Source organism: Hylobates moloch, unplaced genomic scaffold, assembly GCF_009828535.3.
Source record: "Hylobates moloch isolate HMO894 unplaced genomic scaffold, HMol_V3 SCAFFOLD_18, whole genome shotgun sequence".
Taxonomy (NCBI): Eukaryota; Metazoa; Chordata; class Mammalia; order Primates; family Hylobatidae; genus Hylobates; species Hylobates moloch.
Window position 1 is genome coordinate 61,172,840 of NW_026652293.1, and position 13,941 is coordinate 61,186,780.

The following is a 13,941-nucleotide window of genomic DNA, read 5'->3' on the forward strand; positions in this document are numbered from 1 at the left end:
ATGCAATGGTGCCAGAGCCTCACATAGATTAGGTCTACATTTTGTCCCTTTGGGAGCACTATTATTATCTACCTTTTATGGATAAGAAAAGGGAGGAGCACAGATGGAGCCAGAATGCCCCACTGGCAAAGCTTCAGAGGCCACTCATGCCTAGGGAAGGGAGGACCAGGTGATTTACAAGCATACAAGTCCAGTCTGTTCCAGGCTTAGGAAGGTGGCAACCCTCACTCTGCAAAGAATAATTTACCCACTCAGCTTGAGGAATGGAGGGAGCCAACTGCACAGGCATAGCACTGAACCCAAGGGTGGACCACACAGGGAGAGGCACCGGGGAGGCAGTAGACCTGAGAAGGAAACAGGGCTTGGAGACAGACCCCATATGCTGTGCTTGCAGTCTCAGTGCAGGATGCCCATGTGTCCTTGTGGGGGTGGCAGTGAGTCCAGCATTTGGGGGATATTTAGGAGTCCCAATCCACCTGTTGGGCTGCACTCAACTTACTACCCTGCATCAGCAGGTCAGGCAACATGAGGTGAGCAGATGGGGTCTGGCCCAGGCTCTCAGCAACAAGCCTACTGCCCTAGAGCCTGGGTGTGAGGCAGGAAATCAGGCCTGTGGGCACAAGTGGGCCACATCTCTGGGCCTCAGCTTCCCCTTCAGTTAAGTGGAATATATCACTCCCTCCTTAATAGCTGAGGGCTGGAGGAGGCAGGACCTGTCATTGCTGTGCACCCCAAGGGGTGGTCACACATCTCTGGGCTCATCCCTGGGAGCAACTGTTTCCAGATGGAGCCCTGAGTTAGACGAAAGCAAAACTAAACGAGAGAGAGACAGTACCTTGGACAAAGCAGACAGCTGGCAGGAGCTCACTTGGGGACAACTTTGTCACCTCATACATGCCACATCCCTTGCCTTGAGCCTGAGGGAAGTGCAGGGCTGAGGGCAAAATGAGTAACAGGCAGGGAACTGGTATGTGTTGTGTGTTACTCAGCACGGTCTGCTTCCCTACCTGTTAACTCAGTTTGCTCTCAGTGCTCCGCAAGGTCAGGGGCATCGGGCACCAGAGGACCTGGGCTGACTGCTGTGCTTCTCCCTCTTGGCCCCAGGCAGATTTCGAGCCTCTTTGACCCTCTCTGTCCCCTATAAAGTGGGATCAGACCCTCTCCCAGGTTACTGCAGAGTCAGACAAGACAGCTTGCAAGGTTCCCAGCCAGTGCCCCATGCACAGCCACATACAGCCGACCTTGTATTCTGCCTCCGTCACTCCTCCCCAGTCCCATTTTGGGAGATGGAGCCAGGCAGGAGGAGGGGCTTGTCTGACGTCACACGGCTCTTGATGGCCAAGCCAAGTCTGGGGCCACGTATCCAGCCAGGTTTCTCCCTTGGCCTGCCTAAAGCCTTTCTGGGCCTCACACTTTCAGACCCGAAGGCCAGGAGAACAGGTCTGAGCTCAGCCCCCACCCCACCCCCGCGGCATGAGCTGTCCAGCCCGTCCCTGGCTGAGGATTTTCAGGGTGTGCAGGCCCTGCCCTCTGAGAGTTGGCCACGCACCATCCCCCATGATACAAACCACAAAGCCTGCTGGTGGGATGGACCTGGAGGGGAGACTGGCACCGGAGCCACTGCAATCAGGATGTGACCCGGATTTTGGAGGCGCTTGCCTATGCAGTGCGGCACGGGCCTCCCCACGTACCTCACCTCTTGTTTTCAGATCTGCACACCAGAGACTGAGGTTGGCCACATGGGACCTTGTGCTTTGTTTCTCTGGTTCTGTGGCAGGGGGTGGGGGACTCGGCAGGTTGGGCTCACATGCATGTGTAAGAGTTCTTTGTGCACTCTCACCGCTCGCTTGCTGGTACAATAACCTGAGCTCTCACGCTGCCCTGGCAATCCTGGGCGCTGTGCCCATCTTTTCTCGGGCCCTCTCCTCCCTCCCCCAGAGAAGAGACCATCACCACTGTGGTGAAGAGCCCACGTGGCCAACGACAGTCCCTCAGCAAGTCCCCCTCCCGCTCACCTTCCCGCTGCTCTGCCAGCCCGCTGAGGCCCGGCCTACTGGCCCCCGACCTGCTGTACCTGCCAGGGGCTGGCCAGCCCCGCAGGCCCGAGGCAGAACCAGGCCAGAAGCCCGTGGTGCCCACACTGTATGTGACGGAGGCTGAGGCTCACTCTCCAGCTCTGCCCGGACTCTCGGGGCCCCAGCCCAAGTGGGTGGAGGTGGAGGAGACCATTGAAGTCCGGGTGAAGAAGATGGGCCCGCAGGGTGAGTCTCCCACCACAGAGGTGCCCAGGAGCTCATCGGGGCATCTCTTCACACTGCCTGGTGCGACCCCCGGAGGGGACCCCAATTCCAACAACTCCAACAACAAGCTGCTGGCCCAGGAGGCCTGGGCCCAGGGCACAGCCATGGTCAGCGTCAGAGAGCCCCTCGTCTTCCGCGTGGATAACAGAGGCAGTGTGGACTGGGCTGCTTCTGGCATGGGCAGCCTGGAGCTGGGGGAGACTGGCGTCACCCTGGAGGAGGAGTGCACCATGGAGGAGGCGGGAGAGGAAGAGGGGGAAGACGGAGACGCCTTTGTGACGGAGGAGTCCCAGGACACACACAGCCTTGGGGATCGTGACCCCAAGATCCTCACGCACAACGGCCGCGTGCTGACACTGGCTGACCTGGAGGATTACGTGCCTGGGGAAGGGGAGACCTTCCACTGTGGTGGCCCTGGGCCCGGCACCCCTGATGACCCTCCCTGCGAGGTCTCGGTGATCCAAAGAGAGATTGGGGAGCCCACGGTGGGGCAGCCTGTGCTGCTCAGCGTGGGGCATGCACTGGGTCCCCGAGGCCCTCTCGGCCTCTTTAGGCCTGAGCCCCGTGGGGTGTCGCCACCGGGACCCCAGGTCCGTAGCCTTGAGGGCACCTCCTTCCTCTTGCGGGAGGCCCCAGCTCGGCCTGTGGGCAGTGCTCCCTGGACGCAGTCTTTCTGCACCCGCATCCGGCGTTCTGCGGACAGTGGCCAGAGCAGCTTCACCACAGAGCTTTCCACCCAGACCATCAACTTTGGGACAGTGGGGGAGACGGTCACCCTTCACATCTGCCCAGACAGGGATGGAGATGAGGCAGCACAGCCCTGATGCTGCTGCCGTGGTGGCTTGGGGCAGCAGGGAGAAAGGAGTGTCCTTGAGGCCTAGGACGCTGCCCGGCCTCAGCAGCAGCCCCTGGGAGCCTCCTGAGGGCCTCCCTGTCCCTGGCCCCGGGCCGTTCTTACCTCACTCAGCTTCAGCCAGGAGGACTGGGTGGTGTTTGCAATGTTGGAATGACCAGCTCAAAGACCTCAGCTCTGGGCTGTTTCCTGTCAGCCTGGCAGGAGCCTCGGGACTGTGGACGAAGGAAGTGGCCTTGGGCATTTGTCCCGTTCCCACATGGGCCTGGTCCATCCCTCCTGGCCGCAGCCACAGCTGCCAGGCCTGGCATGGCCTTGCCTCTCCTGCAGTCTTGGTGACTGAGACCCTTGGGTGGCGCTTCCCAGCTCTGCAGGCCCTCCTGGCCTTCTCTGCAGGGTGGACACAGGGTCTGTATGTGGGCAGCAGCCCATCTCTCGGCAAGAATAAAGCAGCTTCCTGCGCACCTCTCTGACTCTCCTTGCCTCTCCACTGGGCAGCCCTGGGTCCCCTCCACCTGCAGCCCTCAGGGGAGCCCCTACCCTCATCTGCCCTTGACTGTGAGGTCCCCTGGCTGGCCACTGCCTGTGGAGTCCCGGCCTACCCTGGGGTCCCTGAGTGGATTTGCAGCAGCTGGTTCCCATCATGGAGGGGCCACTCACAGGGGCACATGGCATGGCCAGAACAGCCAGTCATGCTCCTTCCTTGCATGCGGGGTGCAGGCAGGCCTTCCCCAGCACTGGGCAGCTGGGACTGTTGTCATGGCAGACGTGGGGATGTGGTGACCCTGTGGGGCTCAGGATCTCAGCATCAGGGGTCAACTTCATTGTCTCTGGCTGGACGATCCCAGCACCATTAGAGGAAAACCTGAAGCCCTCCAGCCCCGAGGCTGGCCCGGGGTCCTGCTGACTGCCTTGGAGTGAGGAGGGTGGAGAGGAGGGTGCCCTGGCAGTGTAGAGAGCAGCCCGGGTCTCCTCTCCAGGCTGGCGACTGGGGATGCAGCAGGGGCTCTCAGCAAGGGCTTGAAGACACAAACAAGGCGGGAGGGTTGGGGCAGGTGACCTGCTGGACCCGCATGTGAGGTGCCTGGCTGATGGCCAGGTGGACAGGGAGGCTGCTGAGGGGGAGCTGCCAGTGGGGACCATGCCCAGCAGGGCTCTGCAGGAGTCTCTTGCAGCCAGCAAGGGGCCAGGTGGGGCGGCCGGGGCCGGGGTTGCAGGCGGAGGGGAGGGCAGATTTGGGTCACAGGTGGAGGAGAGAAAGACGCCTGACAGGCGGGTGCAGGCAGGGGCTGCCCTGGGAGGGAAGGCCCATCCCCAGGGAGGGGTCCACGGTCATGGCCGCCTGGACACTCACTGAACCCAAGCTTCCTCTGGTTCTCGCCTTGGCACCAGGCTGTGCCCAGGTTTGAGGAGAGGCCAGCCCTGGTGGGGGTGGTTGTGATCAGTGGCAGAGCCAGGGCCTGGGGCGGGTATCCAGGCCCAGCTGCTCCCTGGAGGTGGTGACACTCTCCCGAAGGTTCCCGGGGAGGAAGAGCCTGAGCTCCAGGGGGTCTAGGAGGAGGAAGTGCCTGCCTGCAGCATGGGTCTGTGGTTTTTTCCTCTCTGTGTCCCAGGCCTACACCTCCAGGCAGCCTCCTGAGAGGGGAGTGGGTGGGGAGGAGCCCAGTGTCGGCCCACCTAGGCAGTCTCTGAGGAGGGGGACGGGGTTCCTGGAGACCCCTCCGCAGGCTGCAGCTATACCAGACCCCTGGGCCTCACCCCCTCTGCACTCATCTGCCCCTTCTACAGACACCACCCTGGAGCGAGCAGACCAGGAGATCACATCCGTCCTGGAGAGACTGCTGGACCCTAAGGCGCCAGGCCCCTCCACAGGGGACCTCACTGGCCCCGGCCCCTGCCCCGGGAGGGGACCTGCACTCCAGGAAACTGGCTCCCAGCCCCCAGTCACCGGAACTTCGGAGGCACCTGGTGAGGCCCAGACGCATGCTGATCACAAAGACCCCCAGGGATTGACCCCAACCCTGGCTGTGCAACATGAGGGGTGCCCATCCCATGGGCATTAACTGGCCGGGCCCCAGTGACCCCGATTTGGAATCCCAGTGGCTCCATGCACTGGGGGTCCTGGGCAAAACCTACCTCTTGCTTGGCCTCAGTTTCCCCATCTGAATCTGGCACAGAATGGGTTCTGGAAGGTTCCTCCTGCTCTGAATCTGTTCCAGGAGCCAGAGGCTTCCCATGGTTGGCCTGTGATGGCCAATTCAGGTGCCCTGTGCTCCTCAGTGGACAGGGAGGAGGGGGAGCAGGGGGTGAGAAAGGAGAGGAGAGGGGAGAAGTAAGAGGGAGAGGAGGAGGGGGACAAAGGGGGAAGAAGACAGAGAAGGAGGAGGAGGTGGAGGAGGGAGGGGCAGAAGCAGCCAGTACCCCAGACAGACCAGACCAGACTGGCTGCTACAAGAGCCCAGCTCTGTGGGTCACTCAAGCCCTTTCCCCCAGGTGTTATGATCACCTAAGCCCCTTCCCGCAGGTGTTGGGGGTCTCCTGTTATGAAGCACTTTAACGGCTTCTTCTTTTTTTGTCTTTGGAATGGGGTCTCACTCTGTCACCTAGGCTGGAGAGCAGTGTGCAGGGATGCGACCACAGCTCACTGCAGCCTCAACCTCCTGGGTTTAAGCGATTCTCTCACCTCAGCCTCCCGAGTAGCTGGGACTACAGGTGCATGGCACCATGCCCGGCTAATTGTTTTATTTTTGGGTAGAGATGGGGTATTGCTGTGTTGCCCAGGCTACTCTCAAACTCCTGGGCTCAAGCCATTCTCCTGCCTCAGCTTCCCAAAGTGCTGGGATTACAAGTGTGAGCCTGGCCGCCAACCTGCTCGAGCCCTGGCCTCTCTCCAGCCCAGTCCTTAGGTCCCCGATCGAGGACCTTTTCCTAAAGGGACAGATGGTGCATCTGGGGAAACTGAGGCCTGGGTTGGGGGAATCTCATCCCAGGCCCTGCTGCTCACTGCAGGTGGATGGGAGGCCTGGAGTCAGGCGTCCAGAGAGCCATGAGGACGGGGCTGGAGCGAGGCCAGAGCTGGGGCAGGATGGCAGCCAGGGTCCTCCCCTGCCCTGTCCAGCATCCTCTGCATCCTGCTTGTGTGGGCTTCTCGGGTCCATGCCCTTCTCCTTCTCCTTGTTTGGCCCAGACCCTGCCTTGGTTATCTTCACACAAAGGATCATCATGGCCTTGCGTCCTGTGTGCCTACCCACTCTGGTCACCCCACCTCATCTTGCAGGGCCTTCCCTGATGCATCCTCCCCAGCCACCCCTATCTGGTCCCATCACTTTGGAGAAAGGCCATCAGACTGGAGCCAAGCACATGAGACCTCCAGGGCACAGTGCCCTCCCCAAGGACTGCACGAGACAGCCCCCCACCATAGTCTCACGCTTAATTCCCTGAACACATGCTCCAGCCAGTGTTTCCAACAGTCCCACAGTCCCTGTGCTGCTTCTGTGGCCTCCCACAGGGCCAGGGGGCATAGGGTTCGGGGCAAGCAGGCGGCCTTCCCCCATGAGATGAGAGGGCCAGCCCCTCGAGTCTGCTTCCCAACAGGCACGGAAGCCCCCAGGCCTTCAATGAGCTCAGGCTCCTCCCTCTAGCTGCCTGGGCACCCTGGGGCCACCTAGGGCCAAGGGGCATCACTCTAGGCCCCACCTTGGTGTACCTTTGCTCCGTGCGCCTATCACAGGGCTGGCTGGGTGCAGGGCCTGGCCCAGGAGAAGGGGCACAGCATCCCTGTCACCCTGGGAAGTGGTCTCTTCTCATTCTTCTGGCCTGTCACCCTTCCCCCCGCAGTGATCAAAGGCTGGTGTCTGCAAGGGAAGGACAGGTTGAGGCTGGGGCGGGGGTCTGGGAGGACTGGCCCTGGCCCTCACTCTCACTCTGCCTCGTGGGTGGAGTGCACCCCGCCACATCCAATGGGCTGTGTGCCAGGGCCACAGTGGCTGAGCAGACAAACCTGCCCCAGGTGCTGCTTGGCCCGTCCTGGGCAGATCTCGGGCTTCTTCGCAGGCCTGACGCTCATTCACTCTGCCCGATGCCTCTGCAGAGTGGGCATGGGTTGGCCTGCTCTGGTCATGACCCCACCCGCCCTGCCTGTGGCGGGCACCCTTCCCACTCGTCCACCTGCTTGAAGCTGACGTGTACCCAACTCCTACAGCCACCTGCCCTGCCTGCGCTGCCTGTGCCACCGGCCGGGGCTGTCCCAAGCCCCACTCCTCTACCCAGTCTGCCCTGGGTCTCTCCTGTCCTCTCCTCACAGCTGGGTGGAGCGGTATCAAGGGCCCTACCTGTGACCTCTGGGCTGCCCCATGGGGTGACACCCTGGCCCTCTGGATCCTGCCCACCATCGCTTGCATGCTAGGAACTTTTGAATGCTCCTGGCACGCACAGTGCTGAGACAGAGCTGCCTGTCCTGTCTGGCTGTCAGAGAGTGTTCTAGAGGAGCAGAGGCCACTGCACCCAGTGGTCAGCCTGGCGGGTGGGCAGGGGAGCCTCGGGGCTGGTGGCGCCAAGCCGGATATGGAGGGTGCTTGGGACCTGGGCTCTGCAAGGTGGCTAACTGCACATGCTTGAGCTGTGGGCTGGGGACTGGGTTTGGGGCCCAGGGCCTTGCCAGGATCTCATCCATGGCCCAGGGCCCCCGGACCCCAAAGCTCTGCCTTGGCTTGCCTAGCGTGGGAACGTGGGGACCTGTTGCGGGTACCACCTGGGCTCCATCTTATGAGGCCCTCGTCTCCCAGCAGCCGTGCCCCCGAAGGTGCCACAGCCCCTCCTCCACGAAGGCCCAGAGCAGGAGCCGGAGGCCATCGCCAGAGCCCAGGAATGGACTGTGCCCATTCGGTAACCTCCCCAGACTGCTGGGTCCTGCAGTGGGGGCCAACCCCCAGGGAACATCCCAGGGCAGGCAGGGCAGGGCACGGGTTACCGCGGTGGCCTCACAGCCCTCACTCCACTCCTTGACAGCAGCCATCCCGGGCAGGGCAGGGCGGGGAGGAGAGACCACCCTTGGGAAGAGAGGTGTTGGGGGGCCCCCTCCATACTAAGGGTTGGGCCCCCGTCTGTACACCTCATCCCAGAGAGGCTTTGCTGCAGCCTCTTCCAAGTAGTGGTGAGCAGGGATCCCCTATCTCATCGGGAGGCTTGGCTGCTCAGAACGTGTGGGGGCCCAGCAGAGCCTCACCCCACTTCCTAACCCCAGGATGGAGGGTGCAGCCTGGCCCGGGGCAGGCACAGGGGAGCTGCTCTGGGACATCCACAGCCACGTGGTCACGGAGACCACGCAGAGGACCTACACATACCAGGCCATCGACACACACACCGCACGTACGGGGTTGGGCCCAGCGGGGTTATGAGTGTGATCCCCATGCCCCCTGCCCAGGGCTGGGGGGCCTTTGCACATCTGCAAAGGCCACCCAGCCTGTCCCAGCCCTGCCCCAGCCTGGGACCCCCACATTCTACTCACCGTGTCCCCTCAGAGGGGCCAGAACCCTCCACTGGGGAGAGGCAGGTGGCGGTGAACTTGGTGTCCATAGGACCCTGTCCCTGAGAGTGGTAGCCAAGTTAGTGAGCTCCACTGGCCCCCACCAACTCCTCCTGATCACCTGGCCAGCTGAGGTCAGAGTGGGAGCGGCAGTGGTTCCATTGAAGGAGCACCCCTAACTGTCAGAAACCTGGGCGGTCAGGATGGGGTGCTGTTGCTTGGGCTGTGGGGAACGTTCAGTTGCCCACAGTGTATCTCAGGGTCTCACCAACCACCCAGGCATGGTGGGCTGTGGCTGGCCCCCAGGAGTGTGTGGCTGGGGAGGTGGTCTCCATGGTTCCCTCCCTGCCCTCCTAGGGCCCCCATCCATGCAGGTAACCATTGAGGATGTGCAGGCACAGACAGGTGGAACGGCCCAATTCAAGGCTATCATTGAGGGCGACCCACAGCCCTTGGTGACCTGGTACAAGGTAGGCACGCAGGTCCAGGTGGGTGAGATTCCGGGATGGGCCCAGGAGCTGGGGGGCCCACGGGAGATGGGTGCAGTCCACACCGTGCACTTCCCCCACATCCCCCCCGAGACTGGACACACAGCAGGTGTCAGAAGCACTGCTCAGTGAAGGGTGGGGTGACGGGGTCCCCCAGAGTGGGCTGATAGCAGCCCTGCCGGTCCTATGCCTCCAGGACAGCGTCCAGCTGGTGGACAGTACGCAGCTTAGCCAGCAGCAAGAAGGCACCACATACTCCCTGGTGCTGAGGCATGTGTCCTCGAAGGATGCCGGTGTTTACACCTGCCTGGCCCAAAACGCTGGTGGCCAGGTGCTCTGCAAGGCAGAGCTGTTGGTACTTGGGGGTGAGTTGGTCGACCCCTCCTGGGCCCCAGGCTCTGCAGCCGGGCTGGCCGGGTATAGGTCTTGGCTCCATGGGGCAACCTCTCTTCCCATGGTGGTACCTGTGTGGGTGTGGTACCTGTGTGGGTGTGGTACCTGTGTGGGTGTGGTTCCATAGTCTTGGGTGCCGTGGGGATCAGGGTGGTCACCTTTGCCCATATCAGCTGCTTCCCACTCCTTAGGGGACAATGAGCCAGACTCAGAGAAGCAAAGCCACCGGAGGAAGCTGCACTCCTTCTATGAGGTCAAGGAGGAGATTGGAAGGTAGCACCCAGCCCCCTTTGCCCTGGACTGCCGGATGGCTCCTTTCCCCAGGCCACCTGGGCTCCCCTCACTCCCTCCTTCCTAGGGGCGTGTTTGGCTTCGTGAAAAGAGTGCAGCACAAAGGAAACAAAATCTTGTGCGCTGCCAAGTTCATCCCCCTACGGAGCAGAACTCGGGCCCAGGCATACAGGGAGCGAGACATCCTGGCCGCGCTGAGCCACCCGCTGGTCACGGGGCTGCTGGACCAGTTTGAGACCCGCAAGACCCTCATCCTCATCCTGGAGCTGTATCCTGCCCTCAGCCCGAGATGGCTTGAGGAGGGGCAGGGAGGGCCAGGCCGGGGCTCAGAGGAGCCATGTGCACAGTGTCCCCTGCCTGGCTGGGTAGTGGCAACAGCCACCCAGCCAGGAATTTGGGTGGGGAGTCTTCTGTTCCACAGGGCAGTGACTGGAGTCCCCAGGGGGTACTGGTGGCTAGCTGGCCCTGATGACCTGATGCCCTCGGCAGGGATGGCGGGGGTCTGCTCCCACTCTGTAGATGGCCTCTGAGAAAGGAGCTGCCTGGCCTGGCTACTCTGGGGCTCACCCTGCCACCCCCGTGGCCCTGTCTTGGGGGTCTCCTCTGGTGCTCTTGACAGGGCTTCAGCTGGACACATGGCCCCCTGCCCCAAGTCGGTGTCCTCTTTGCAGGGAGAGGGTGCTGGATGGGCTCTCTATAGAGGGGACAGGATGCCCCCTCCCACCGTGCCACTGCAGTGAGTGGCCTCGGTCCCCAGGGTCAGCCTGCAGCCCCTCCCTCTCCTCAGAGCTGGGTGCCATCTGGGGTTCAGAGGGGTCCCTGCTCCACCCTCAACCCTGAGCCTCACCCCCCTGCTGCCCCCAGAGATCAGATGTGCCCATAGTCCTGGCCGCCTCATTGTGAGTGTGGGTTTCTGGGGGCAGGCGGGTCTCAGCCTCCCAAACCTCCTTTTCCTTGATGGGATCCCAGGTGCTCGTCCGAGGAGCTGCTGGACCGCCTGTTCCGGAAGGGCATGGTGACGGAGGCCGAGGTGACTGGGCCGCCGCCCGCCACTGCCCCAGCCACACACCCTGCCCCAGCCCCTGCTCAGACATCGGGCCCCTGCAGATACAGTCCCAGCCACAGCCCTCTCTAGCTCAGGGGCCTCTGGGGCTCCCCAGGGCCTCCAGGGGGTGTTGACCCCTTGTCGGGCTCTACACAGCCTGCCACCCCACCTCACCTGGCCAGCTGACCAGCCCTGCCTGCCCCTCCCCCACTGAGGTTCACAAGTCCATCGTGTCCTCCCCACCTTTGAGGGATCTCCTGGCTTAGGGGCACACAGGGCCCAGGAGGGCTTTGCATTATCAGCTGCTGAAGCCAGGAGGAGGCTGGGCTTGAAGTGGAGAGGGAGGCTGGGGCTGGGCTCCCGCCTGAACAGCAGCCCTTGCCGCAGGTCAAGGTCTACATCCAGCAGCTGGTGGAGGGGCTGCACTACCTGCACAGCCGTGGCGTTCTCCACCTGGACATAAAGGTTCGTATGTCCTCACCCCTGCACCCCAGAGCCTGGGGCCTACAGGCCGGGTGGGGCAGGCCCACCACTCCCAGCCTCATTGAGAAGACTTGCTTGCCTCCAGGGACAGGGAGCTCACCACCTCCAGGCAGCCCTTTCAGGTGGGGCATGGCTCTGGTGGAGCAGAGGCTGTCCCCAAATGGCTGCGCCGGGTGCTCCCCACTGCCCCACCCTGCCCCCGGGCCTCTGGGTGTCCCCACCAGGTCCATCCGCTCCAGGAGTCACCCCCTTAGGGCACGGCTCTCACCCACTCCCAACTCTCCCCAACAGCCCTCTAACATCCTGATGGTGCATCCTGCCCGGGAAGACATTAAAATCTGCGACTTCGGCTTTGCCCAGAACATCACCCCAACAGAGCTGCAGTTCAGCCAGTACGGCTCCCCTGAGTTCGTCTCCCCCGAGATCATCCAGCAGAACCCTGTCAGCGAGGCCTCCGACATCTGGTGAGTGGGTGGCTGGGCCAACAGGTCTGGGTCTGTTGGCCAACTTCTCCAGGAAGCCAGTTCCCACAGATGGCTGGGCCCTCTCCTCTGCCCCCGGGGGGCAGCAGGCAGCCTACTGGTCAGCCAAGGGGTCCTCCCTGAACCTGTCTCCTCCTGCAGCCCTGGGCTCCCCCCTTCCCTGTGTGTGTGCCTCTTACCTGAGGGCCAGGCCTGGGGTGACGCACAGTGTGTTGTTTTGTCTTGCAGGGCCATGGGTGTCATCTCCTACCTCAGGTGGGCAGAGCCCTGCCCCATCAGCTGCCTCCTCCAAAGCTGACCTGAGACCCCTCCCTTGTAGGCCCACCGAGGGCATGTGCACTGCTGGCTGCTCCCCAGATCAGAAACCCGAGACCCAAGGGGCTACTATCTTGGGAACAGGCGGTCAGCCAACCCTGATAAGAGGTTCCTGCCCGGAGTGTCTCACAAACACCCTGTCATCAGACGGCTGTGCTGGGTCACGAGGCAGCCAAACCACTGCCCTGCAGGGCTGGGGGTTGTCCGGCAGCCACTCATAACAGCCATTGCTGCCCTGAGAATGATGGTGGTATAGACTAAACCTGGACCTCCTCAGCAGGTTGATCTTGATCCCTGCCCCAGACTAAGCCTGGATCCCCATTTCAGACTAAGGCTGATGCCACCCAGGCTGATTCTAGATGCCTGACCCAGCCTGAGCCTGGATCCTCATCTTAGACTAAGGCTGGTGCCTACCCAGGCTGACCCTACATCCCTGCCCCAGCCTGAGCCTGGATCCCTACCTCAGACTAAGCTGGTGCCCACTCAAGTTGACCCTAGATCCCTTCTGCTACTTGAGCCCAGATACTCACCCCAGGCTCGGTCTGGGTCCCTGTTCCAAGCTGAGCCTGGATCTCGCTGGGCAAATCAGAGAAACCTGCTGGGATTCTCAGAGCTAGATGGGAGTGGGACTAAGAGCCCATCTGCAGTCAGGGCCTCACCTGAGGGCTGCGCCCTCCCTCTGCCTTCAGCCTGACCTGCTCGTCCCCATTTGCCGGCGAGAGTGACCGTGCCACCCTCCTGAATGTCCTGGAGGGGCGCGTGTCATGGAGCAACCCCATGGCTGCCCACCTCAGTGAAGACGCCAAAGACTTCATCAAGGCTACGCTGCAGAGAGCCCCTCAGTGAGTGCACCCTCAGGCTTCTCCTGCCTGGGGCCAGTCAGCCCTGCCCCGGGGGCAGCTGACCACCTGGCCCCTCCTGAGCCTTCCTCTCCCTGCAGGGCCCGGCCTAGTGCGGCCCAGTGCCTCTCCCACCCCTGGTTCCTGGTGAGTATCGGGGTCAGCCCTACGCTATGCAGGGGGAGCCTGAGGCCAACAGGGGCAGGGCCTCTGGGCAACAGGGCGTGTGAGCACAGAACTGTGGCTGTGGCCCGGCCTCTGCCCAGCCCAGAGGATGTTTGTCCCTGTGCATTAGTGAGAGGGCTGTGGGAACCTCAGGCTGGAACCACATTTCAGTGCCCCAGCCCCCAACCCCCAGCAGGAGGCAGGGAGAACTGCAAGGAGCTCAGGGACAGGGGTCGCTGTCACCTCTGACCTCTGGCCTTTGCCATCTGTCCCACCTGGACATCTTGGGTGAGGGCTGTGGTGTCCTGGATCTAGGGAATCCCAGGGCTGGGGCTGCCCAGAAGGGCTTCCATCATGGGAGGGCCCCTATCAGGGCACCATGGTCTCCCTGCCATGTGGCTGCCCACCTCGGTCTCCCAGAAATCCATGCCTGCGGAGGAGGCCCACTTCATCAACACCAAGCAGCTCAAGTTCCTCCTGGCCCGAAGTCGCTGGCAGGTGAGCCGTGACCACCTGAGTAGGGACCAGTGAAGGGGAAACTGAGGCCCCACAGGGCCAGCTGCGCACCTAGGAGTGCAGGGAAGCGGGGCTGGGCTCCTTAGAGCATGCTGAAAGGAGACGGGAGTCATCTGCTGGGCACAGCGGGGGTGGGTGCACACAGTCCCACAGGGCAGGAGGGCGGAATGACTGCACCCTGGGGGCAGAGGACCCCAGAGCTCCTGGGTCTCCCCACCTGATGCCTGCTGCCCCCATGCGGTTCCAG

At 62.5% G+C, this 13,941-nt stretch overlaps 1 protein-coding gene across 2 annotated transcripts in view; it reads left to right on the plus strand.

Moving 5' to 3' along the window:
- The window catches only part of OBSCN (obscurin, cytoskeletal calmodulin and titin-interacting RhoGEF), a 168,297-nt gene that overhangs the window by 146,524 nt on the left and 7,832 nt on the right, over positions 1-13,941 (plus strand). Inside the window, exons 90-103 of one of the 2 annotated variants that reach the window (XM_032136250.2) lie at positions 4,942-5,121; positions 7,941-8,037; positions 8,396-8,520; positions 9,035-9,147; positions 9,362-9,530; positions 9,750-9,831; positions 9,917-10,117; positions 10,819-10,879; positions 11,282-11,359; positions 11,669-11,841; positions 12,088-12,114; positions 12,864-13,016; positions 13,115-13,160; positions 13,599-13,676. In XM_032136250.2, coding sequence (XP_031992141.1) covers positions 4,942-5,121; positions 7,941-8,037; positions 8,396-8,520; positions 9,035-9,147; positions 9,362-9,530; positions 9,750-9,831; positions 9,917-10,117; positions 10,819-10,879; positions 11,282-11,359; positions 11,669-11,841; positions 12,088-12,114; positions 12,864-13,016; positions 13,115-13,160; positions 13,599-13,676 — 1,583 coding nt within the window. Of the gene's footprint in view, positions 1-4,941; positions 5,122-7,937; positions 8,038-8,395; positions 8,521-9,034; positions 9,148-9,361; positions 9,531-9,749; positions 9,832-9,916; positions 10,118-10,818; positions 10,880-11,281; positions 11,360-11,668; positions 11,842-12,087; positions 12,115-12,863; positions 13,017-13,114; positions 13,161-13,598; positions 13,677-13,941 lie in introns of both variants that reach the window. The other variant, XM_058430481.1, reaches the window with a different exon arrangement.